Source organism: Gouania willdenowi, chromosome 1 (genome assembly GCF_900634775.1).
Source record: "Gouania willdenowi chromosome 1, fGouWil2.1, whole genome shotgun sequence".
Classification (NCBI taxonomy): Eukaryota; Metazoa; Chordata; class Actinopteri; order Blenniiformes; family Gobiesocidae; genus Gouania; species Gouania willdenowi.
The window spans coordinates 359,974-387,005 of NC_041044.1; the positions used below are offsets into that span (position 1 = coordinate 359,974).

General features: G+C 43.4%; 1 protein-coding gene across 5 annotated transcripts in view; it reads right to left on the reverse strand.

Moving 5' to 3' along the window:
* LOC114465759 (tau-tubulin kinase 1-like) overlaps window positions 1-27,032 on the reverse strand; it is an 85,492-nt gene that overhangs the window by 51,924 nt on the left and 6,536 nt on the right. For 2 of the 5 annotated variants that reach the window (XM_028450993.1, XM_028450983.1), the window contains exons 2-8: window positions 25,412-25,506; window positions 21,473-21,518; window positions 19,855-20,013; window positions 15,093-15,240; window positions 14,717-14,790; window positions 14,449-14,589; window positions 10,365-10,469 (exon numbers count right to left, since the gene is read on the reverse strand). In XM_028450993.1, the coding sequence (XP_028306794.1) occupies window positions 10,365-10,469; window positions 14,449-14,589; window positions 14,717-14,790; window positions 15,093-15,240; window positions 19,855-20,013; window positions 21,473-21,475 (630 nt within the window). In that variant the 5' untranslated portion in view covers window positions 21,476-21,518; window positions 25,412-25,506. The remainder of the gene's footprint in view (window positions 1-10,364; window positions 10,470-14,448; window positions 14,590-14,716; window positions 14,791-15,092; window positions 15,241-19,854; window positions 20,014-21,472; window positions 21,519-25,411; window positions 25,507-27,032) is intronic. The other 3 variants (XM_028451001.1, XM_028451007.1, XM_028451015.1) reach the window with 3 other exon arrangements.

Sequence of the window (27,032 nt, forward strand, 5' to 3'; positions counted from 1 at the left end):
ACATCCTGGTCGTGTGTGACTACGCCACCCATTTTCCCGAGGCATTCCCTCTTCGGACTATCACCGCTTCAAGTGTGCTCAGGGCTCTCATTCAGCTCTTCTCTCGGGTCGGAATACCGGAAGATATTGACTGATCAGGGAAAAAACTTCACTTCCCGGCTGCTCCAACTGTTCCACCAACAACTGGGCATTTCCGCTCTCAAAACTACACCCGACCATCCACAGACGGATGGGTTAGTGGAGCGGTTTAATCAGACTCTAAAGAAAACGCTCCAGAAAATTGTGGATGACTCCGGGAAGGATTGGGATCGCTGGCTCCCGTTCCTGTTGTTTGCTTACCCTGAGGTGCCCCAGGCCTCGACGGGCTTCTCACCCTTTGAACTGTTGTATGGGTGGGATGTGCAGGGCCCATTGGACTTGCTCAACTCCATGTGGACATCCCCAAAGTCCAAAGCCAGCGAACAAGGGGTCGTGCAGAGTGTCCTCCAGATGAGGGACCGGCTGACTCAGTATCAGGAGGAGGCTGCTGAGAACCTGCGGGAGGCCCAGCAGAAACAAAACAGGTTGCACGACAGACAAGCTCGGAACCGGAGCTTTGAGCCTGGACAGAGGGTACTGCTGTTACTTCCCTCCTTGAACTGCAAGCTTTTGGCCAAGTGGCAAGGCCCATATGTCATAACACGCCGTATGGGGCCTGTCACCTACGAGATCCATCACCCTGAAAAGAAGAAGGCCAAGCAAACATATCATATCAACCTGCTAAAGGAGCGGAAAGATCCTGCTGGTCCAGTTCCTAATGCTGCCCTCCTGGTCCAAGCAGTGGAAGAAGAGGAGGATCTGGATGTTGGCCTTGTCGCTGAAGTTGGGGACAGACCTGATCTCTCCCACCTCACTGCTGACCTGAGTAGCCAGCTCCGGCAGATGTTTTATGATTTACCCTCTCTGTTCTCTGCCAAGCCGGGAAGGACTTTGTTGATTGAACACACTATCCGACGGAAGGACTCTCATCCATGTCGCCAGCGATCCTTTTGCATCCCCCAGAAGTTGGCGGAGCAGCTGAAGGTTGAGATAGAGACAATGCTGCAGCTCGGAGTCATCGAGCCATCTAACTCCGAATGGTGCAGTCCAGTCGTCATAGTGTATAAGAAGGATAGTACACTACGAACCTGCATTGACTTCCGCAAGCTTAACGCTGTTTCAGAGTTCGATGCCTACCCCATGCCCGGGATCGACGAGCTGTTGGAACGGATTGGGTCAGCAACCTTCATCACTACTCTCGACTTGTGCAAAGGGTATTGGCAGGTGCCTTTGGATTCGGCCAGCCGACCTTATACTGCCTTTCGTACTCCAGCAGGGCTCTTCCAGTTTACCGCCATGCCATTTGGTCTACACGGAGCACCCGCCACTTTCCAACAGCTCATGGACAAGGTGTTGCAAGGGTGCGAAGAGTGTAGTGCGGCGTACTTGGATGACGTTGTGATCTACAGTCGGACATGGGAGGAGCATTTGGTCCATCTGAGGGAAGTCTTGGGGAAGATCCAGGCCGCAGGGCTTAAGCTCAATCTCAAGAAATGTGAGTGGGCCCGAGAAGAGGTGCGCTACCTGGGTTATCAACTGGGTCAAGGTCTAGTGCGACCCCAAGTCGACAAGGTGGAGGCACTGCGGAACTGTCCATTAAAAATAAATATCATTAGCACCACAATAGCCGCACAATGAGGTCTATAATTACATATCAGCCTAAAGCACGTTACCCTCTAAACACGTAACATTGTCCTATCTATGCATATAGTCTTTAAACCCCAAAACAGCTCCCCAGGCACCGCAAAATGGCTGCCCACTGCTCCTCAGGGAAGGGTTAAATGCAGAGGACAAATTCCATGTATGTAATAACATTACATGGCCAATTAAAGGCGAAAGCCCCGATTTAATCTTTAATCTTAATTACAAATACAACAAAATAGACTAAACATTTCTTATAAATAACACAAGTGTAAAATGTAAATTACTCTGATCATATTTATTGAAGGTTTGAACATGACAATCTATAATTAGACCAATTAAAAGAAGGCCAGGCTAAGTCAGTCTAAATGAGTCATAGAAAGTAAGTGTTAGAATAAAGTCATCCAACAATAGGTCACATGACTGAATATCCAGTAGGAATTAGTAAAACTAAAAGGTTATTGATCTTAAAACATGACATTGGCTCAATAACAGATGGTACATTAACATCACCAATAAGCTCCACCCACATTTCCACACACCCATGCCTATGGCACCATCCTACTGTACATCCTACATCAGTTAACCCCACCCATTTTAGTCCCTCCCACCCATATCACACAGGATTATGATAAATATGGAGACAAACCTTCTTCAGATACTTTTTAACTTTCACCAGCTTAGCTCAGCTGTAGCTGAGTCAGCAACAACAGAACAACTGATGATTCCACCTAAATTAAAGTTCATATTCTGATATTTTTCACCATCTCCATTTGTTCTAAAAACACCAACAACATAGTATTTAAGCTTTATTTTACCAAACCCGCCTGTTTTCTGGAGTTTTAGCCTCTGAAAAGTCACTTTCTGACCAATTCTAAAACTGGGCTGTGTGAGTGGGCGTGTCTATAGATACTTTCTTTTGCTATTCACACACTCTTGTTGTTTTCAGCCCAAAAAACTGTACATTACAGTAAAACACATGGATATTTAAGCAGATATTGTGATTGTGAGTCAGAAAAACAGTGTTTGATGAAGTGTATGCACCGTGCAGCAACAGCTGAGTCAGCAGCAAAAACAGCTGAGTCAGCAGCTTCAAACACTTAGCGGAGCTGCTACGTTGCTTTATTGTCATCGTCTCATGTAGAGATTACAGGAATAATCCATTCATGGTGATAGTCAGAACTGCTGAGTCACATTGTGTCATAAACACAGTGTTGCCAGATTCATGGTTCGTGTTTGGGTTCTAAGATGTGATTGGGCTGGAAATTGTTCATCTGATCTGGCAACACTGATTTCCTGATTTCACGTGTGATGTCATAAATGGAGAAAATTTGAAATGGAGAAAATTTCTCTGTGTTATCAGATTTACACAGACCACAAACAACTGGATGGTTTATGTCACATGTTGTGATCTGGTAAACACAAAACATATTAAAACATTAGATTAAAAAATAAATAAAAAATGCTCTCCCCTCTCTCATATCAACCATGGGCTGGATGTGATGTACAATCAGGCCAGGGCGGTAACCATGGCATCCTGATCTAAACATTACTCAGTCATATTGAGCTATTACTATATACTGTATCAGATATCACACACCGCTAACTAATAGCATTAGCAGCCAGATGATGTGCAGGTCCAAAGCTGGTCCTGCTCTGATTAGATGATGATGATGATGGTGATGATGAAGATGGTGATGATGATGGTGATGATGATGATGATGGTGATGATGATGATGATGACGATGGTGATGATGAAGATGGTGATGATGATGATGATGGTGGTGGTGATGATGATGATGATGATGATGATGATGATGATGATGATGATGATGATGATGAAGATGAAGATGATGATGATGATGATTTAGCAGACAACATTGTGAACCTGTTACATTAAACTGTAGCTGTGTGAGGAGAACGTAAGTTACGTATGTAACTATGGTTCTATGAATCCCGAATGACCGCCAGAGGCGGTGCTTCAAGCACTGAATGATCATTCTTGCGCATGCGCAGGTCGAGAAATTAATAACAACAAAGTCACCTGTGACCTCAGGTGACCCACGTGAATCTATAAAGTCACATGACACCGGAAACACAGTCCCACAATCTTCTCGCGTAACCACAGAAGATTCCGAGGGACTGAACGCTCTGGCGGTCATTCGGGATTCATAGAACCATAGTTACATACGTAACTTACGTTCTATTTCATCCCTTCTGACCGCCAGAGGCGGTGCTTCAAGCACTGAATGACTAATATCAACAAGGTCCCGAGGAATCCCCGGAACCAAAAGTCACTCACCTCGCTCAAGAGAGGCGTTGACGGAGGACGCCCTCCAACGGATGTGGAGCGGCCACGTTCACCTTGTAGAACCTGGCGAAGGTGTTCGAAGACGTCCATGATGCTGCTTCACATATAGTCTCCAGTGGAACCCCCGCCTGTGCAGCCCAGGAAGTGGAGATGCTCCTGGTGGAATGGCACCTCACACCTGTGGGCAGCCGCCGACCACACCTGGCGTAAGCCTCAGCAATGACACCAACAACCCAGTGTGACAGACGCTGCTTCGACAGTGGAAGGCCCACACGGGGTCCCCCAAAGCACACAAACAGTTGACCCGACTTGCATAGTGCCGCAGTCGCACGCAGGTAAGCGGCCAGCGAACGGACCGGGCAGAGATGCTCGGAGCCAGAGCCCGAGTCAAAACGAGCAAGACGCAAGGGGCCGACCGGGGTCGCAGAGGGAACCTTGGGGATAAAAGATGGATTAGGCCAGAGAGTAACCCCTGAACCATCCGGGTTCCACTGGCAGCAGGGGTCCTCAACAGAGAACGCCTGCAACTCCCCTACGCGCTTAGCCGAGACCATCGCCAAGAGGAACGCAGTCTTCATGGACAACCATTTAAGGCTCACCTCTGCCAATGGCTCAAAAGGCAGAGACCCCAGGGCCTCGAGCACCACAGCCAAGTCCCATGAAGGCACCACGTGGCGTCTGGGGGGATGCAGTCTCCAGGCACCTCTCAGAAACAGGGAGACCGTCTTATTGACACCGACAGTAGCACCATCCACCCCAACATGCCAACACGAAATAGCCGCCACATATACCCCCAGAGTAGAAGGAGACTGCCCCTTGTCGAGGAGGTCCTGCAGAAACTGGAGAACCGAGGGGACAGGACAGCATACAAGGTCCAGCCCACGGTCACCGCACCACTTGGCAAACAGTTTCCACCTATTAGCATACAACATGCGTGTGGACGGCGCCCGTGCATTGCAAATAGTGTGGCCCACACCACCACCGAACACAGAAAAATCTAAGCGCGGCCGTGCAGCGGCCAGATCCAGAGCTGTAGGCGATCGGGATCGGGGTGTAATACCCGACCCCCCATCTGTGATAACAGGTCCCCCCTGCAAGGGAGACGCATCGGCAAGCTGCAACAGAGCCTGTGCAGCAGCGGAAACCATGTCCTCCCCGGCCAGAATGGGGCCACCAGGAGGAGCCGGTGTACCCCCTGAAGGACCCGGAGAAGCGTCAGGAAAATGAGCGGCAACGGCGGGAAAGCGTACAGCAGGACCTGCGGCCAGTCGTGCGCCAGCGCATCGCGGCCCATCGGGCTGGTGACGTCCCCCAGAGAGAACCAGAGAGGGCAATGGGTGGCTTCCCTCGAAGTGAAGAGATCCACCTCTGCCCTGCCGAAGGCCCCCCAAATCCGTTCCACCACCTCCGAATGGAGCATCCAGTCTCCCGGCGGCAACGCATGGCGAGACAAGAAATCGGCCACCTGATTCCGCGGACCCGGTAAATGCGCCGCACGTAAGCCCGCCAGCCGAGGCTACGCCCACGTGAGTAGCCGAGCCGTCACCTCCGTCAACCTGACCGACCTGGTTCCCCCCATGTGGTTGATGTGGTAGACCACAGAGGTGTTGTCTGATCGCACCAGAACATGTCAGCCTCTCAGATACGGCAGGAACTGGCGAAGCGCCAAATGCACCGCTAGGAGCTCTAAAACATTTATGTGCTCCCGCCTCGATTGAGGGGACCACGTACCCTGGGTCACTCGGCCTTGCCACATCGCACCCCAGCCCGTACACGATGCATCCGTATAAACAACTTCTCTGCTTTCTGCCGGAAAAACCCCCAGCCGGACGCCGTACTCCAGCCAGAATCTGTCCCGCCATGGAGTCAGGGCCACAAGACACCGATGCAATACACGCACCAACATCCGTCGCGGTGGGCACACCGACGACGGACAGACCCCGGTCGTTCAGCCAGATTTGCAGGGAGCGTAAGCGGAGCAGGCCCAAAGGAACTACGCCAGCAACCGAGACCAGCTTGCCCAGGAGCCGAAGGTACTTGGCAAAAGGGAGCCTCCCGGCCCCACGAAAAGCGGAGAGGGTCTCCCCTATATCCTCGACCCGCCGTGGGGAAGGCCGAGCCATCATGGAGACCGTGTCGAGAGCAACCCCCAGAAAAATCATGGCCTGGGTTGGCCTCAACTTGCTCTTGGGGAGATTGACCCTGAGCCCCAACCGCCGTACGTGCTCGAGGACAGTCTCTGTGTCCCGAACAGCCCGAGCGCGCGACGGTGCACAAATGAGCCAATCGTCCAGGTAAGGCAGTATCTTCAACCCCCGTGCCTGCAATGGGGCCAGCGCCGCTGCCACAACCCGCGTGAATACGCGGGGCGACAGTGAGAGACCGAACGGGAGAACCCTGAACTGAAAATGGCGGCCCTGAAAAACAAAACGTAGAAACTTCCAATGAGGAGGAGCGATCGGGACGTGGAAATACGCATCCTCCAGATCGATGCTGGTGAACCACTCGCCCCTCGATACAGTGCGAAGCACCTCCGTGGTGCGTAACATGCGGAACGATAACACCTTTAAAAACATGTTGAGACCTCTCAGGTCCAGCACGGGACGCAGGTCCCCTGTCTTTTTCGGGACCAGAAAATATCTGGAATAAAAAAACCCTGGATCCTGCAGGGGATCCACAGGCATGATCGCACCCTTGTCCAGCAAGGTTCGAATCTCGAGTCGTAACACCTGGGCCTTGGCCGGGTGGACGTGTGTGACCCGGACTGGGCCAGAAACGGGAGGTCGGCGGCGGAACTGTAGTCTGTAACCCCCGGACAATATGTTCAACACCCCCACGTCCCGGGTGTGGGCAGCCCAATAACAGAGCTGCGTCCCCCCCGACCCCTAGTGGATCGAGAGGGTTGCTGACTCTGTCGCTCCATGCGGGGCAGACGAGCGGCCTGCGTCCGAGGTCGATCGCCACGAAAATGGTCAGACCTCGTAAGCGGTCGCCGAGGAACAGCAAAGGGATCCGCCGAGGGAGGGGAAACCCTTGGGGGTAGACCTGGCGCAGGCGCCCCCGGAGGTGCACGCCGGTGAAGGCCCGCCAACTGCTGACGCGTCTGGGTGTTCTGTGCCGTACGGTGCAGAGCCTCCATTGCCGCCGAACCAAAGAGTTCCCCCGGGTGGACCGGAAGACCCCGCAGAGTCCTCCTACAGGACTCGGTCAGAGGAGACTGGGACAGCCAGACTTGCCTCCGAGCCAACGTGAGAGTGGAGAGCAGGCGGCACAGCTCCCTCGACATAAACGCAAAAGCCTGCAGAGAAGTGTCAACAAGACCCTGCGTAGGCAAATCTAGACCAACGTCCTCCAGTGACGCAGCCAGTCCCAGCAGCAAATGGGACAGGGAATTCCCGATACGCCCCATACGAGCCCCGGCCTCATAAGCTCTACACAAAAGCTCATCAGTGGCCCGACACTGAGGGCGCGGGCACCTCGCATCGGATCTGAGGGCCTCCTCTGGAGACACAATAAGGGAGGCCACTGCCGGTTCGACCGCCGGCATGCGATCCAAGCCCAATTTCGGCGCCTCCTGCATGGAAGCAAGCGCCCTACCATCGGCAGTAGGCTTGGAATACGCCTTTGTGGCGGTCCAGCAGGCATGGAGCTGACCGACGTACTCCGCGGAGGGGGGAACCAAAAAAGAGGTGGACGAAACCTGCCGCCTAAAAAAGGCACTCGAGGCAGTAGACTGCGCGGGGGGGGGCGTCCAGGTGCAAGCGCGCCAGCGCAGTACGAATGGCGGAGATGGCAGAGCCCTCACCATCCCCCGCAGAGACATCAGACACACAAGTGCCCAGTTCAGACGCCTCTGTATCCACGTCCGCCGATTCAGGCGAATGCAGGTCGGCATCCCAAAATTGCGAGTCCGACGCTGCCACAGACAGGACGTCCTGGTCGTGAACAGACGCCTCGTCCTCATGCCCCTGCACAACCACCCCGTGAGCAGGACCAGCTCCATGAAGGGACTGGAGGAGAGCCTTCATCTGGGCCAGCTCCGAAGAAAAGTGGTCGACCTTCACCTCTAGCCCCGATGGATGACCCACCTTGGATCGTTTCCTGGCAGAGACCGCGCCTCCTGTAGCGGAGCGCTTCCGTGCAGCGGAGGGGGCGGCTCCCGCCGCGGAGCACACCACCACTGTGGCCTGCCCATCCGGAAGCCGAGAGGAAGACAACCTCTGCGGCCAGCACGTAGAACCCTCGCACGTGGCCAACCGAGCATTACGTAAGGACAACGGCATTACCCGACAGTCCACACACGCCGCGTCGGTGAGGCCGTCTCGAAGGTGGTCCACACCGAGGCACGAGGCGCACCGATCGTGCCCGTCATCCAAATCCAGCGGCGCCGAACAATCCTTCCAAAAAGGAGAGGCCAGCATGACGTCGGGTCAGGTCGAGTCGCAGACAAATAGCGACCCAAAACGCTACAAAAACAGACCCACCTGAACAAACACGTCACTGGTGGAGTCAACAAAAAAAAAAAAAAGTAAAGCAAGCAGGGAACAACCACTGCCGATAGCCGGTAACAATACCAATTATCTTAACCAGCAACGAGGAAGCCGAACACGGCAGCGTCGTACGGAAGCAAGCAGCTGAACAAGCTCATTGTACTCCGTGTAACAAAAAAGTCACGCCGAACATGGCACCAGACACACAAGCCCACTCCTCACCGTAAACAGGAAAATACTCACCAGGGACCCACTCCGCAGCAGCAGCCCACGCAGCCCAGGAGGGCGAGACGCGCTCGCAGCTCCCACCACAGGTCACGGGCCAATAGCAGTGAGCCGCAAAAGACTACAGCAGTATGTGGAGTCCGTTCAGAAGAGCAACACTCGACCATACGCGAGAAGAACAAAAGGGACTGTGTTTCCGGTGTCATGTGACTTTATAGATTCACGTGGGTCACCGGAGGTCACAGGTGACTTTGTTGTTATTAATTTCTCGACCTGCGCATGTGCAAGAATGATCATTCAGTGCTTGAAGCACCGCCTCTGGCGGTCAGAAGGGATTAAAATAGAACTCTCATTACTCTGAGGTCTTAGAGCAGCTACTGGTAACTAGGGTTGGGCACCGAGAAGCGGTTCCTAACGTCCGGTTCCAGAACCGTTACGAAGACGTTTGCATTTCGATTCTTTTTTTCGATTCCTAAATGCCCGCATATTTTGATTCTGCGGCTTAATTTGTTTGTTTACGTGGATTTTGTATAAGATGCGTTCAGAACGCATCTGTAGTGTATGTGTGTGTGTGTGTGTGTGTGTGGCTACGGTGTCAGTTTGGACCGTGTAGCAGAAGGAGATATGAACTAATCACTGGTAAAAACCCCAATAAAACTCTGTAAAACAATAACCAGTAATAAATATTATCTCCCTGGTAAAGACAGTAGCTATAACAACTGGTAAAATGATAAACTGATGATATTACAGTCTGTGAAGGCTGGATAGGGGACGCACTTACTCCTCTGGGTCCTAGTGCCAGCCGTCCGGTGAAGCCTGTTCCATTCACCGAGGTCTGTGTGTGTTTAATAAGTCTGTGTGTGTTTAATAAGTCTGTGTGTGTTTAATAAGTCTGTGTGTGTTTAATAAGTCTACATGTTTATGTCCATTCACTCTTTTCATTATATTCATGTATTTTAAGGTTTTTATTACATAGTATCAGCTGTAGTCCAGGCCGCCGCCATCTTGGATTATGTCGTCACCAGCGAGTCATCACCACAAGACACAGAATGAGTCAAATAACTGTAAAGAGGTTTAATATTAGTCTATTATCTTTTTAAAGTGGTGTTTTTTGTGTCTTTAGACTCTAATTACATTTATGTCTATAATATGTTCCCCACAATATAAACAGGTTCACAATATAATTATTATTTATAGTTTCTGTTTCCACTGTATCCAGAATAATAATAATAATTCTCAACAACAACTATTGATTAATTTGTCACATGACTGTTCCAGGGTTTGTTTTATTTAGTTTCACATCTACCTGTAGCTCTATGTTTTTACACTGATGACATTTGTAGTTTGGACCATGTGAAAGTCATTACTGTGTTATCTGTGGCTGCAGGGCCGTAACCTGGCCGACCTGAGGAGGAGCCAGCCCAGAGGAACCTCATTCGGAATCATTCAGAACAGGAATTGAAATTGAGAATCGGAATCAGAATCGATAAAATCCAAACGATGCCCAACTGTATTGATTACAGTGTGTTTCCTCTCATTGCCATGGAGACCGTCTGTTCACTATGGGACCAGTCTACAATGGGATCAGTAAACAGCTGTAATGACTCAGCAGTTCTTACCGGGCGGACCTCTCCAGTGGTGTTGGTGTACTGCCGAGCCAAACCAAAGTCCAGCATGTAGCACTTCCTGTATGTGGAGGGAAGTCGACCCATAGCGAAGTTTGACTGTCAAAATAAAAGACAATGAGATCACAGGATGATTTTATCATGTGTGTAATCCGTGCTAACACTTTCCTATAAACTTTTTCACACACTTGGAAATCTTGTTTTCATCCAGATCTCACGCGTGAGGTCAAAGGTCAAGACGTATAAATTTAAAAAACATTGGAAACACCTACACACTGGAAGTCGGACCTTGTCACTCAGAAAATCTAATCTGTGACCTGAGTCAGAACAAACTAATGCCTCATCAGCATTAAACCAAATGTGTGAAGTAAAGAGACGTCAAGTCAGCAAAACTCAACAAAACAATAATGAAACAAGATATATATACAATATATAACTTCTCTAAAATCTACCGCTACACAACAACAAAATACTTTTCTCGTGTGAATCTGAGCTGCTTGAGTTTTGTAACACATTTTGTGAGACGTCTGTAGCAAAACTGATTCATGCTCGTAGAAATGGCTCCTCCCCTCCCCGCTCCCCCATGTGTGGGATTGACCAATCAGAAGTGAGGATTTGGAGACAGTGGGCTGTGTCTTTTTAGCGCAGCAGCCAGTGATATGACTGAAACAAAGTCTAGTTTCTTCACTGTAAAGGCAGGATAATGAAATGTACCTCCACAGATTGTTAGAAAAAGGTTGTTAGAGTGTGTTGCAAAACTCAAGATTCAAACGAGAAAAGTATTTTGTGTTTGTGTAGCGGTAGATTAGAGAAGTTATAACCGTAGAGTTGTGGTTGTAAATGATCATTAACACCAGTAATTAAAAAACATGTGATTAAATGTTAGATTACAAGTTTGCAGCTTATGTACAAATATCAGTCTATACATTTTTTCCAAACATTGTGACATTAAATTTATTTCATGTGTGTGGATTTTTTATACATAAGCTCACATCACATTTTACAACATATCTACCTTCATATCAAAGGAACCAGTTAGGAGGAGACAAAGTAACTGACAGACCATTATGGTGACCAACTACATTATAAACATTTTAATATATATTACATTAAATTATATATATATATATATAAACACTCTCTCTATGATCCCACATTTCCCATCAATGGTAGAAGGAGTGTGAAAGCAAGGAGGTCTCAGCTATGATACTGCTTCTACCACAGGGATTTAAAAGTGCTTCAATCAGCAGAAAGTCCTGGTCCCCCTGAGTCCTAATATGTGCTTGGTTTCCAAATTGCTGGAGGCAAAAAGCACAATTTTCAGGCCAAAAAAGTGTTCCTTTTATCTTCTATCCCCTCCTCTTTACTCCAAAAATCACATACCCACAATGAATAAGGATTTCCTTAGCTTCTACATGACATACATGGCTAATTTTTGTTCAGACTGAAGTAGGACCTTTAGTGGTTACAGATGATGGGACATTTTCGAAATATATGATACTATCTGACAATAAATCATGTTTTAAATACAGAAATCTGCAGTCCGCCTAAAAAAACCTAGAGATTCACATCAAATACATGAAGCTGATTCTCATTATTGAAGGCTATAAAAGCAGAAATAATTGAACTAGTGTATGAACATCAACTGCAGCAAGTTTGGTGATAATAATAAACAGGCCAAAGATACATCTTTTTGTACAAAAAAGTTCAGGTGAAAGCCCACTTTACCACAACTGTGCCAAAGTTTTCCACGAGTTTACAAACAAGTGTGTAACTTTAAAATGTCAATCAGATTGATTGTGAGTCTTATGTTTGACCACTAGGTGTTATAACAGGTACTATTTTTGGTTCCACTCTTTGATGCTGTTAAGGTGCGTTAAGGTGTGACTGTAGCGCTGCAGTCGCTTCCATCTACCCTGATGTGTCGCTTGCACATAGTGGTGCTTTTTGGTCACTCCATCACTCCACCACTCCAGTGACGCTATCACCAGGGTGTGTGTGTGTGTGTGTGTGTGTGTGTGTGTGTGTGTGTGTTGAGTCGGTGACAGGGTAGAGAGAAAGAGAGAGAGGGTTGATCACTTCTTTTCCTTCTTGCTCCACTTTTATGTTTAAACGATCAGAGATATTAAAGGATGCGTTCACTCAGAATGTGTTATGATCAGTAGTTACTAGGGATGTAACGATTAATCGTAAGGCAGTTAAAAATCGATTCATAGGTATCACGATTGATGTCGATACTTTGAAAATTGAATCGCAGTACTTTTTTTAAACAGCAGAGGGCGCTATATATTTATCCCTTCTCTTGTCCAGCAGTGTACCGGCGGGCAAAATCTGCTACTACTCTCTTTCTGGCTGCCTTCTACTCCTACATGTTAATGTTACATGTTCATAAATGATTCATTACCCCTTTGGCACCAAAATAATATCTGTACTATTACGTGAATATCTGTAAAAGTCACGTTTTTCTATTAGCTCTGTCTGCTAGCATAGCATCTCTTCTTCACTGCTAGATTAGCTGCATGCCAACCGACCACTGTGTTACCAGCGCCCTCTGCTGGTCCAAACAATTATCTGAGGTAAATCAGTGCAATCACGATTTTTTTTTTTTTTTTTTAACGTCCAATTGTTAAGGCACAAAATACATTTTCAGTTGCACTTTTAAAAAGAAAAAGAACTATTATGCAGTTTTGCATTGTTTATTATAGAACCAGAATTTAAATTAATAGGCTTCATTTTCATTTGTATTATTCCTTTATTTATTTCATTCAAGATTTATTTTTAGTTAAATTGCATTGTTTTGAATAGTTTATCAAGGAATTCTTTTGACAATGAAAAATAAAAGCAAAATAATACAGTATTTTCTAGTTTTTTTCCCAAAAAAATAAAGGAATATTTTTCAGTCATCATTTGTCTACAGTCCCATTTTGTAAAATAAATCGTGAGAGAATTGTATCGTGAACCCAGTATCGTGAATCGAATCGTATCGGGAGTTGAGTGAATCGTTGCATCCCTAGTAGTTACTGTGGTTTTCAAGATGTTAACCGCTTTAATTTTGTTCCGATAAATTGAAGAAGTTGTACAGCCTCCACAGCAGCCGTCTGCACTGTAGTGGGAGGGAACAGGGAGGGGCTACAGCCTCCGCCCCACACACAGTGAAGGACGGGAGAGTTGTCGCTTTAAGTTGCTTAAAAAGTTTTGATTTTTCAACTTTGCGCAACAAAGTCGAGCTTGACCTTGTCGCTCAAATTACACGTCACGTCGCGTTAGGGGAGAAAACTTGAGGTTGCGTTTTTTCACATTGATTTTAATGTAATTGAGTTGTGAAAGCACCTTTACATGTGTGTTATTGAGCAATGCTTTGACCAATCAGAATGATTGACACTGCGTTGTAAAGCTCAGAGTCTGTAGAAATTGGTGATATCAAACACTATGGGAGTGGCTTTAGCCCTGGCCAATCAGAGCTGAGTAAATGAGGGACCGGCCATTTTTTGCACAAGTGCTATGTGCCTCATTGGATTTATCAAAACATGGAGTTTTATGCATGTTGGAGCAACTTTTGATAAGAAACAACAAAGGTAAGACAACGTTTGTCATCATTGTTTTAGAGCTCAGTGTTTATTTTGTATGGAAAAAACAGAGTTTGTCAACTTTTCCCTCTTTGAACATAATGTCCTGGTGTGTGTGCTGATCTATAGTTTTAACTTCTATAGTTTCTAAGGATTACAGAGAGGTAGAGAATGTTTTACAACATTTAGAACCATAAGCTTGAGCTGCCCCCGGGGGCGGGTCTGTTGGGGTTGAAGAGGTTAAAAAGTGGTATTATCTGAAAACCCCGCCCCCCCTGAGTCTGAATATGTGCATCATTCCCGGGTAGAGTCTGAAACGGGTTTACTGGAGGTCCTGGAAGTTGATGAATAATATAAACACTATGAAACACTAAAGATCTCTGGTCTAAAGATCAACAGACTGACTGAGTTTGTTGACGTTTTGACACACATGACCTCTGACCTTTGACCCCACAGGTTGCACATCCACAGTTCCAGAGTGTGAGAAGGCTTATTAGAGTTAATGGTCGTACTGGTTTGATGTCCCGGTGCAGGAAGCCCACTGAGTGGATGGCCTCGATAGACTCCAGGATCTGCTTCCCTAGTCTCAGGGTGGTGCTCATGGTGAAGGTTCCTCTGGGCTGGCTCCTCCTCAGGTCGGCCAGGTTACGGCCCTGCAGCCACAGAAAACACAGCAAAGACTTTCACATGGTCCAATAACAATAGGTCATATTAGAAACTTTCAGCCATTCATTAACGCCTTATGTTTCCTATCACAGACCTTCAAAATAAAAGACTCACTTGTAGCTGCATAACCACGTAGTTGAATTTGTCATTTCGACCACAACCAATGAACTTACACACATGGTTTTTACCTGAAAGAAGGAGAAGAACAGAACATGATGTTATTGCAATCTCTGCAATAATAATGTGATTAATGATGAGTTTCATTTACTGTTTTAATGCAAAGGTTAGACACACCCTCCTATGTTCAAACTTAACTACTGATGCAAAATGAATCATTCATAAACTTAGTCTTTTTAAAAAAAGTTCTTCCTTTGTTAAAATTATAGATGTTAACTTTGTTCATGTTATAGTAAAGTGTTTTAATGTGGTGGGTTAAAGTGTGTGTGTGTGTGTGTGTGTGTGTGTGTGTGTGTGTGTGTGTGTGTCCTACCCTGTAGTTTCTTCAGTACTGCTACCTCCATCTTTAGAACTTGTTTGGGTTGCTGGGCCGACTCCACCTTCAGAGCCACGTTCTCTCTGGTCAGCAGGTCCAAGGCCTCATAGATCTCACCAAACCCTCCTCCACCAATCTTCTTCAGCTAGGACAGGAAGTTAGTTACTAGTAATTAGTAGGAATGTCACGGTATTATAACAGCCTCCATGTCATTGTAGCTATGTCACGGAATAAAATAATGAACTGTTGCGCTAAAAAAACAAGTTTTGTGTGACCGTTTCATAGTAAACTACAAGTCCCATAATGCATAGGGGCGTGGTTATAGGTGGTTGAGCCAATGGCGTGGTGCAGCAGTGTAAGGTCAGAGGTTAAAGGGAACATGGTGGATGGAGGCAGCTACAAGTACTTTCATACATGTCCTCCAGGCAAATCTACCTATAAAAGCAAGAAAGGTCTGCATGTGTGTGTGTGTGTGTTTGTGGAGCAATTATCTCCCAGACGCAGTACCTGTTCAACCTGAAACTTTATGAACCGCTTACACATAGCCCTAGTGCGTGCACGCGTCATTTTGGACGTATTTGGTGATTGCAAAATGTTTATTTTCATGTTTGGAACGGACTGGACCCGGAAGTTATTAGCGGGCAATGGCCGCGGCTGTGTTGAAAGCAAACAGCAAAAAATGCACATTTCTCCATGGATACAACATTTTAAACACTGATATTTTTATCACGTGCTATATAACCAAATGTGCACCTTGAACGTAGATGCTGAACGTACACAGAGCCGTTTAGAGAGAGTTGCGACGACGGAAGAGTTCCCGGAAGATTCAAATATTTCCCACGGGACCGTTATTTTTCTCTAGACACGCATTTCAACAACCTGTGACGTATTTGCATGCATGAACGCATCTTATACACAATCCACGTAAAACAAACAAATTAAGCCACAGAAACAAACTATGCGGGCATTTAGGAATCGGAAAAAAGAATCGAAATGCAAACATCTTCGTAACGGTTCCGGAACCGGACGTTAGGAACCGGTTCCTTTTTGGAACCGGTTCTCGGTGCCCGACCCTATGTATCAACCATCATTAATGTACCAGTGACCTGTATTTCACCTCCTGGTGAACCAGAGGAGAGCTACGATAGTACCACACCTTTAAAACATGACCAGGAAAACAAGGACTACAGAGAACAGCTAAGGATTGTGGGAAATGTAGGACTTTACTGGAAACTACTACGCAGCTGTGTACTACAAGTGTACTCGAGTATTAAAGCTGTGAAGAGTGAGGACAGTAATCCTGAGTATGTTTGAGCCTTAAAGCTCCAGTATTATGCTATTTTTCACCATCTCCATTTGTTCTAAGAACCCCAATAACAGTATTTGAGGTGTATGTTCCCAAACTCGCCAGTTTTCCAGAGTTTTAGCCTCTAAAAAGTCACTTTCATGATGCTTCTAAAAACAGGCTGTTTTGGGACCTTCGTGCATATGAACGAGTGGGCGTGTCAGTAGACGCTGACTCTATGCCTTGCTCTTGGAGAGGGCGTGGCTTGCTCTAATATTATACTGTGTTTGGTGAGTGGGATTCCAACAATTGATTGCAATAGCAGTTGCCTTTACTATCCTCACACTGCACATTACAGTAAAACGCATGGATATACAGTATAAGAGGATGTTGTGTTTCCGACAAAGAGTGTGTTTATCACAGCAGCAGCAGAGTCTATCATCTGAGTCATGTTTCACACACACACTGTAGTGTTAAACTGCTAAATTACTTTCTCGTCCTCCTCTCCTCTTCTCACCACAAAACTAGTCCATTTAAGGTGATCATCATTTGTTTTGTCCGACCGCTGCATCACATTGGGTCACAAACACACCAGATCATCTCAAAGGTGATATGAGGAGATATAACAGCTACTAAAAGTGGAACTGATTGTGAGTGCTCGCGCAGCATTTTTGATTATCTGTACACTGGATTATTTTATATACTGGATTATCTATCTACTGGATTATCTATACTAGTACAGTGCCCGTCTGAAGTATGTATTCATGTGGGAGCACAAGTACAGTTGTCAATTATGTCCAAATGAGTATGTGTTTGAAGGTTGGATGTACATAGAGGTGTACATACTCTGTACTGTCTAGTGTTATAAAGGTTTTATTTGTACCGCTCACTAAAACGTAACAATTCTCTGTCAGAATGTTTGTGATAAGGTCGGCAGTCATGGAGACAAAGGAGGAAGTGAAGTCCGTGACCCGAGATTTAAAGGAAGTTTGGAATTACTGGAATAATATTAAATAACCATGAAATAATAACTTAAATGACTTTTAGCGGTACAAAAACGTTTTTAATATTGACCTTTTTTTTTTTTAACCCAAACTGCGACACAGTGACATCATGAACCCAGAACCGGAAGTAGCGCGCTCAATACCGCGCTCATTACCGAGGGAGTGTAATTATAAAATTTACGTTTTGACTGTTTTGCTACACTGTATTACTCCAAAATAACAGATACACACACACAGGGTATTTGGAACCCGTTGACTAAGTTTCAGGTTGAACTCGCACCGCGTCGGTGAGATATTTGCTCAACACACACACATGCACACACACACACACACACACACACAGACCATCCTTGTATCTATAGATAGATACTGAATTATCTATATATTAGATTATCGATCTATAATTCAAGGGAGGTCTCTGTGTGTGTGTGTGTGGAGCAAATATCTCACCGACGTGGTGCGAGTTCAACCTGAAACTCGATCGACGGGTTCCAAATACCCCGAGTGTGTGTATCTGTTATTTTGGAGTAATTTGATCATTTCAAAATGTTTATTTTAATATTATTTCACTTCTGGACGGCCCAGAAATGAAACCTATTCAGCTTTTGACCTCAGGGTGTGAGGGGGCGCTAGCGCACCATCTATATCTATTTCACTACACAGCTCCTCACGCGAGCAAGAGTCACGTGTGCGGCCATAGCCAACTTAGCCAGCGAAGCAGCTGTGAACACACGTTTCCCAACCCGTTCACTGGAAAACTACAGATTCTCTGTGGTGTTGTGCATGGAAGCTAAGCTCTGGCCACTTGGTTCAAAGGTATAAAATTATTTTTGTTTATTAAAAAAAGACAGCCGAATTTTAGGTAATACTTTAATTTACTTACTCACTCATGTAGTTTGGAGTTTTATGTTTTGTTTTGCGCAGTTTTGTTACTTTTCTGATTGGCGCTACAATGTCTATGGAGTTTGGTTATCAGCGTCTCAAACATTCACGGGAACACACACACACGGTATTTATTTATTTGATGCGCGTTCACGGAGTAGATGGATTTATAATAAAAATATACTAAATGACTACAATAAAACAAAAAACTAAACAATATTTATACAAAAAGTACAGAAAATGACAAAAGAAATGCATAAAAATAAAGAAAAAAAAAATACATTACAGAAAAAACACCAAACAACAACAAACATATGAAAATGACTCAAAATACACAAAACTAAATATTTATACAAAAATACACAAAATAACAATAGAAATGCACAAAACTACACTAAAAAAGATACAAAAACACACAAAATGATTCCAGAACCACTACAATGGCAACAAAAAACAATAATTATAAAAAAAATGCACAATAAGAAAAACAGAACGATACAAAAATACACAATGACTCCAAAAACATACATTACAGAAAAATACATCAAACAAAAAAAATATATAAAAATGAGTATAAAAAAACAACAAACACATTTGTCATGCACATGTCCCATAAAATTAAACAAGGGAAATTGCACACACTATTTTACTTTGCACCTGCAAATAAACGCTTTATAACACTACAGAGTATGTACACCTCTTTGTACATCCATCCTTCAAACACATTCTCATTTGGCCATAAATGACAACTGTACTTATGCTCCCACTGTACTAGATGGATGTAGAGAGAGACACACACACAGTATTTAAAATAAAAATATACTAAATGAGTAAAATAAAACAAAAACTAAACAATATTATTACAAACAATACACAAAATGATTCCAAAAAACATACAATACAGAAAAATACACCAAACAAAAAAATATAAGTGAGTAAAAAACAAAACAAAACAACAAACACATTTATCATGCTCATATCCCATAGAAATAAACCAGGAAAATTGCACCCACATTTTGCACCTGCAAATATACCCCTTATGCTCCCACATAAATGCATACTTCCGACGGGCACTGTACTAGTCTATATACTAGATTATCTATATACTAGATTATCTATATACTGAATGTAAATATATTGTGGATATAAATATACTGTGGATAAAGATCAGTGGTGGACTAGTGGTTAAGGGAGCAGGCGTGAAATCAGAGGGTCACTGGTTCTAATCTCCCAGGTCCATCACTGTGGGATGTTGAGCAAAGAGTTCACATTCCTATAAGGTAGGAGGAGCCAGGATTGTCAGGAGGAGGAGTTTCCACGTTATGTCACAACACGACAAAAAATCCAACTGTCCCGTTTAAAGCTGACTTTTCACAACATGTGGTATAACAATAGAGGGAGGAAACAGAACTTTGACCCTCTGAATGAGGCTAAAGAGATGTACAGTACATCACTGTAGCTAAACTTTTAGAAAGTGATTTTCTGATAATATTGCCCCTTTCAGATGGTCCTCTCTACGCTGGTATGTGTGGCTGAATCTGTTATTAGTGAGACCTGCTGCATAGGGAGGATTAGCAGAGCTACTCACCACCTTCCATCGGTCTTTAACCATACAGTTTGGAGGCAGGATGTCCACCTGCTCAGACGTCCCATTCATGTTGGCGTTGTCCTGGAGACCAGGGACTAGACACTGCATCTGCCACCCAGACAGGACACGAGCAGCTCCCAGTTTAAAAGAGCCATTGATCTGTGAAGACAAAGAACGGGTCAGCGGTACCTTTAGAACCTCCTCAGGACAACCAGTGGAACCAGTAGAACTGGTGAAAGCAGTGGAACCAATGGAACCAGATGAGACCAATAGAACCAGTAAAACCAGTAAAACCAGTAAAACCAGCGGAACCAGTTGAACATGAGAACAAGTGGAACCAGTAACGCCAGGGGAACCAGTTGAACCAGTTGAACCAGTTGAACCAGTTGAACCAGTTGAACCAGTTGAACTAGTTGAACCAGTAAAGCCAGTAAAACCAGTGGAACCAGTGGAACCAGTAAAACAACGCATTGGAGGCCATTCTTTTGCTGCCCCAGGCTCACAGGTTGGGGGGGGTTGAAGGGGGGGGGGGGGGGGGGGGGGGATTGTGTCTTCAGAGGGAACAGCCAGATGTTCACAACCTAATGGTTTGATGCTAAGCAGAGTCAGTCCAACATCTGGAAACATCAGGATCAGCTGCTCCATTCAAACACGTTTAAGGTTTGAATAGATCTACAATAATAATAATTATTATTATTATCTACAAGCACTGAAGAAAGCGTTAGCAGCAGGATGCTCATTAACAGCAGCAGTGAGAACATACCACAGTCCTTCACATGGTCCATATGTACCATACATACATGTTCCCTGGTCCATTAACCCATGCTGGTCTGCATGCAGAGCCACAAGCCATCGTCAGTGCATGCAGAGCCCAGGCAGCTAAGGAAGGGGGCGGGGCTTCTGTTCGGGCAGCCTGCAGACACATGAGCTAAGGAAGGGGGCGGGGCTTCTGTTCAGGTACTGTCACCAACTAAAAGTCTCCTGACTGCAGAGGGTCCCTGAACACATCATCTCCTCACACACTGACATACGTTACACTCAGCATGGATGAACAAACTAAATATTATTACATTATTATTAACAGATTAAATATCATTACAGTATGAATAAAAAACTAAATATTATTAAATTATCATTAACAAATTAAACATTACTGTAGGATCAGCATCTATTATCTAATGAGGAAATGATCATGGAAATATAATCAGTTTAATTAAAAATGTTTGATAATACATGGTATAAATAGAATGGATTAAATCAGTCCTTTAAACTGTTGTTTTCTTCTTTGTTGGTAATAGAAATGTAACTGTATGGAAGGAATTAGTTATTGAAAGCTGAACTTCTCCAGGTCACCAGGGGGCAGTGGTTAGCTCATTAATCATTTTACTAAACTTTTGAAAGTTATGAAACACGTTATAAAATGAACAATTGTATAATGTTCAGTTATAATGGTCCAGTATCTCTCCAACACATACCAAACATCTTGTCCTTCCTTCTTTGTGACTAATCAGCAGTGGGGTGGGGTGGGGGTGGGGTAGGGGGCGGGGTGCTGAGCCAGAAGCCAAGTTAGCATGAGTTCAGATCCAATCTGATGACGTGGGTCAGAATCAGAGCTCACCATAGTTCTGACGACTTATAAAAACCCTTCCTGTTCTCCTGTTAGCCTACAAGCCAAAACAGAGGGCACAGTTAATCATGTTCTGATCCCTCAGGCCTTCAAACTGAGGGTGGGGGCCCCTGGATGGATCTGATGTTAAAGTCCATGTAAAGCAGAAATAAATGTGTGTTATGAGAAACATGTGTCACTGACCACTGAGACACATTTGAAAGAAGAAAAAAATCACTACGTTTATAAAATGAAGTCTCAAAATCACGGAAAAACAAGCATTTCTTTCTGCTCTGAAAAGCTGGGGGGTGTAAAAGGCCTTGGACCACGCCCACGCACGGATAGGGCACCGCCCCCGTATAACCCTATGGGAGAGAGCAGTGTGAAAGCAGCTCCAGCATCGATGGTGCTTCCAAAAGTGCTCGGATCAGGATAAACGAGGTGTCAGTGGAAAGGTCTGCTTCACCCTAGTGTGAATATGTGCATCCGTCCCGGGTAGAGTCATTTCTTGGAAAATGTGGCACCAGCGAACGCGTTTTATTCCCCAGTCCAAATATGTGGTTTGTTTTCGGCTAGGGGACGAATTGCGTCTGCAGGAGGCCGTAGAAGTTAGGTGTGCTTCAGCAGCAGGGTGGGGTTAATGCTAATGATGGTCGCATTACGTAACGCGGCTATGATTTCTGACCCGCCCATTAAATCCTGAACACAGACATTTGAAACACAGTTTGTGAAGCCTCGCTCCACTATTACATTATAAATGGTTGAATGACTTTTTACATGTTTTAAAGAAATACATTTATGACCTATTTAGTGTTTAGTGTAATTCAGAATTTACTTTACACGCTCTTTCAGGACCATTCACCATGAAGAAGGAACAGAGAAACAGGATGGAGATGGAGGGCTCCCCCTGCTGGAGGCAACACACATGACTTTAGCCCTTTAGCCCTGAGGACTGTCTGGTACCTGTGACCAGAACTCAGCTCAACATCTACCAACACCTCAGAGGACCAGGTTCTCCTTCTCAGTCAGACTCAGTAACTCTAGAACACATTTAATAATCATTCTACATCAAAGACAAACCAATACATGACGCTGACTGAGCAAAACCGTTCCAACCAGTAGTTATATATATATATATATATTAGCTTATTATGTATCAAAATACTAGTTCTAGGAGTCACTGCTTTAACTTCTCAGAACAACATGTAAAGCTCAGTTAGATGATTAATAAGTGTCACATATTGATCAGCTGTTTATTAATAAATGTCCATGTGTGCCGTTTTGTGGCAAATTTAACCCAGAATTGTTTTTCTGGTCAAACTTTATTTAATAAAATTATCTAGATTTATATCATATTTCACCATTTTGAGAATAAATATTGAGATATGAGTTTTGGTTCATATCACCAGCCCTAGTAGGAATGTTTACAGCATTTTAATGTTAATAAAGGTCGACCTACCAGATTATAATCACATTATTGTATTTAGTAAGTGGTTGATAAGTGGATATTATAGATTTATTGTACATCTATCTTAAAATATAAGTGATTTTAATCCCACTAAGGTGTGATTTTAATCTCCTATGCTTCTTTGTAGTTTTTCCTTTTTAATGTGTACCATGTGGCCTTTTTCATCTGAATAACAATGAAACACATCAGACTCACCGTCTATTCACTACAGGTAACCATAGTTACATTCAATATAAACAGTGTATTTTATAATCTAAAATTTGGTCTCAAAACACACGAAAACGTGTTTCAGAGGCTTAGACACTTTAATATTTGACATGGGGGGGCATTAACTGATCCCCTCGCTGTGAAAAGTTCCTGGTGAGAACCTGAAAGTGTTTGTGAAATCAGTGAATAATGTTCTACACTACACTAATAAACATTAATAAATATGAATAAACATTAATAAATATTAATACAAATTCATGAACAAAACACTAGTAAATATTAATAAACATAAATAAACAAAATTCATCCTCTGCTCCATGACTGAACATCAGTTCCTCTGATTGGCTCTCGTTCACTAACGTCACTGATCAATAGCAGTGTGTGATAAACTAGTACATGTAGCTCTGCTAGCTTAGCTTGTTCGCGCTCTTAGCTTAGCTTTGGATTGGTTAGCTTTGAGGGAAGCTTCTCCATGATGAAGCTCACACTGACGCTCACTTCCTGTCTCTAACAGGAAGTGACACGTGTCTCCACACTTTAACACACTGGCAGAGCCGTATCTAGAGAGAGTTGTGACTACTCCGTTCACTTTTTTTATAGCAATGGCGGCTCATGGGGCCTCAATAGTTCCAGGAAGTGATCAGTTTACTATTGTAGACAATAGAGCTAGAGCGGATTAGATCAGGGTGGGAAAACCTTTAGTCTCAGGGGCCACATGGACTTTTAAAAACTGATAGACGGGCGTGGCCAGCACCCCATACATACATACTGTACATATGTATATTCTTTCTTTAAAATTTATAAAACTTCATAACAAATTAACCATATGTTACACATTTGCAACTTTCACCCAAATGTATCCCTAATTCTAAAGAAAGTACATTTAAGGAGAGACAGACCTGTTCGTAGAGCAGAGCTTCTCAGTGTGTGGTAGAGAATGGAGACATGACTGGTGCCAATATTTTTAAAAACATCGACAATAAAAATCATCACTAGGCAAATTTACAATCCTAAAATGTATCAGAAAGTAAAAGAACATTAAATTAAGACTACATTATATATGTGACTGAGATCAAAATGTAACGTGGAACTAAAATACAAACATAATGATTAACATCAGCATATGAAGTGGAACAGAACTATAAATAAACTTTTATTATCTGATTTAAAACATTTATTTACTTTTTTGTTTTCTTAAGCTTTTTGGCAGTTTGTAAACAAAGTGTTGTTTCCTGAATATTTGGACTACTGTACTTTTACATTTGTTTATTTATGCAGGTAAATCATTTCATTTAGTTTTTCAGTTTTGATTTATTTATGAAATATACTTGAATTATGAAACATGATGATACTTATTCCTGTTAGTTCATTTCATACTAGTACTGAATTTATTATAATTAAAATTATTTTCTAAAAAAACTAATAATTCCATCAGTGTTTTTACTGCTGATGAATATTGTTTATTTCATATCTGATAATGAGTTACATAAAGTTATGATTTGCTATAATTAAACCAGATCAAACTGATGATTTAATCATTCAGTATATTTATGTGTAATAATCTCAATAGTTACATTATTCTAATGGGACCAGCTTTGTCTGTGAACACGTGAAATATCATTAAAAAATAGTGAATAGTGACATTATTATTTATGTTAACATTTATTTCACACAACGTGTGACATGTTTAGTTTTTATTCTTCCATAAAGTGTTAAATCTGACCATAAACTAATCTATGGTTCTCTATGGTTTTATGACAGTAAGACGTGTTCTTTTTATTTGGTCTATTCCTTATATGGAGTGGTTAGCATTAGCTCTTAGCCCAGTCTGTGTGTTAGCTTAGCATAATTAGCTTTAGTAGAGTTTCCAGTTCATAATGGTTGTTACAGGTTCATCTCTGTCCCTGTGTTTGTAGAACTTTAGGTGGATCTGATGGAGGAACTAGGATTGGTTCACTTTGTTGATGTTTATCTGGTTTAAACCAAGTAGTGGTTTATGATGTATCGTAGCATAGTAGCTTCAGGTAGCCATGACGAACACCTCACACACACACAGATGGCGGTGTGTGCAGGGGGCGGTGGCAGTGCACACCATAGACGCTCCGTAAACAGTGTTCTGCTCCAGAGAATAATAAGTTATTACAACAAACATGACAGTTTTGCTCCGTGGAACAAGGTTTTTTGGGGCGTTCTTGGCTAAATTGAGGGACAAATTGATGATAAATCACAAACGATAAAATATTGCATATTCCTAGCATTCATTATTAAACACTCACTGTCGACTCTTCTTTTCTTTGGGCCACTCATTGTTGTAGATGTGAATCGCTGTGTCAGCACCGCGGTTTTGCTCCGTTGGCTCACAAGGCGCTACCTATGGATTAGACGGTTTGTAAGTAAGTAAGTAGTTTATTTATAAAGTGCTTTTTACAGATAAAATCACAAAGTGCTGTACAGAGTTGTGGTACAAGTACAACACAATAGAATAATAAAACAAAAGTGCATAAACATCATAAGAACAGCAACATTAAAGGATAAATAATAATTAAAATCCAGTAACTAAAAACTTTACTGTAAAGTAAAGTCTTCAGCAGTTTTTCAAAAGTGACCACACAGTTGAGCTCCCTGAGAGACTGGTGCAGGTTATTCCAGAGTCTGGAACACCAGGTCTCCTCTGGTTTTACATTTAGTTTTTAGGGTCTTTAGGAGACCCTGGTCTGAAGACTGAAGGCATCGCCCTGATGAGTAGAGGTACAACAAGTCTGAGATATATTTAGGGGTCTGACCATGTAATGCTCAGAACCTGAGAACTAATATTTTATATTCTATGCGAAACTTAACTGGAAGCCAGTGCAGAGTAGCTAGAATGGTGGTGATGTGGGATGTTCTAGAAGCACCAGTTAAAAGTCTGACAGCAGCGTCTGAACGATCTGGAGTCTGTTTAGGGTCGACTTATTAAAACATGTAAAAACAGAATTACAGTAGTCAGTACGAGATGATATAAATGTGTGTATGACCAGTTCTAGATCTGATTTTAATAATAAATACCTCACTTTAGAGATATTTCTCAGGTGGTAAAAACAGTTTTTAGTCAATTGACGACAATGTCCCTCCAAAGACATGGACTGATCAATAACAACCCCAAGGTTTCTGAGGCTGGTTTTAACAGATGAGCCCAGATCACCAAGAGAGTTTTTAATTAGAGGATGTTTTTATCACATGATCAGAGTTTATGTTTTATTAGAATTTATCTGGAGATCATTTGATGACAACCAGTTTTTGATACAGGATATACAGTCTAAGATCTCTGATAAAAAGTGAAACGCTGAGTCATTAAAGGAACAGTACAACTGGATATCGTCATAAAAATGATAAGATATATTTTTAAAACCATGGATCAACGACCAAGAGGCATCAGATACAATAAAAACTAAACAGGAACCAGAACAGAGCCCTGGGCTACTCCACATGACAGGTTGGACATATTAGACATTACATCATTAATAGAAATATTAAAGGTTCTTCCATTAATGTATGAGATAAAACACTGGAGAACAGCACCAGAAAACCATCTCATATTTGAGATGCACTTTTAAAAGGTAAGACGTTATTATTACTATTATCAGCGTATCTAAACCCATTAACGTGTGCATTAAGGCATGTTAGTGGATTATCACCCAATAAACTACTACATTTTTATTTTCATTTTCATTTTTTGTATTTTTATTTTTTATTATTATTATTTTCTAAATTCTTCTTAGAAAATTAAGATATCATTATCAGACACACAGCGTTTACTTCACACAGTTTTATCTACACACATAGGATACATATATTCTTTTTTATCAAACAATAAGATTTTCATTTGTGTTATTTGGGGAAAAAGTGCAAATGAAGTGT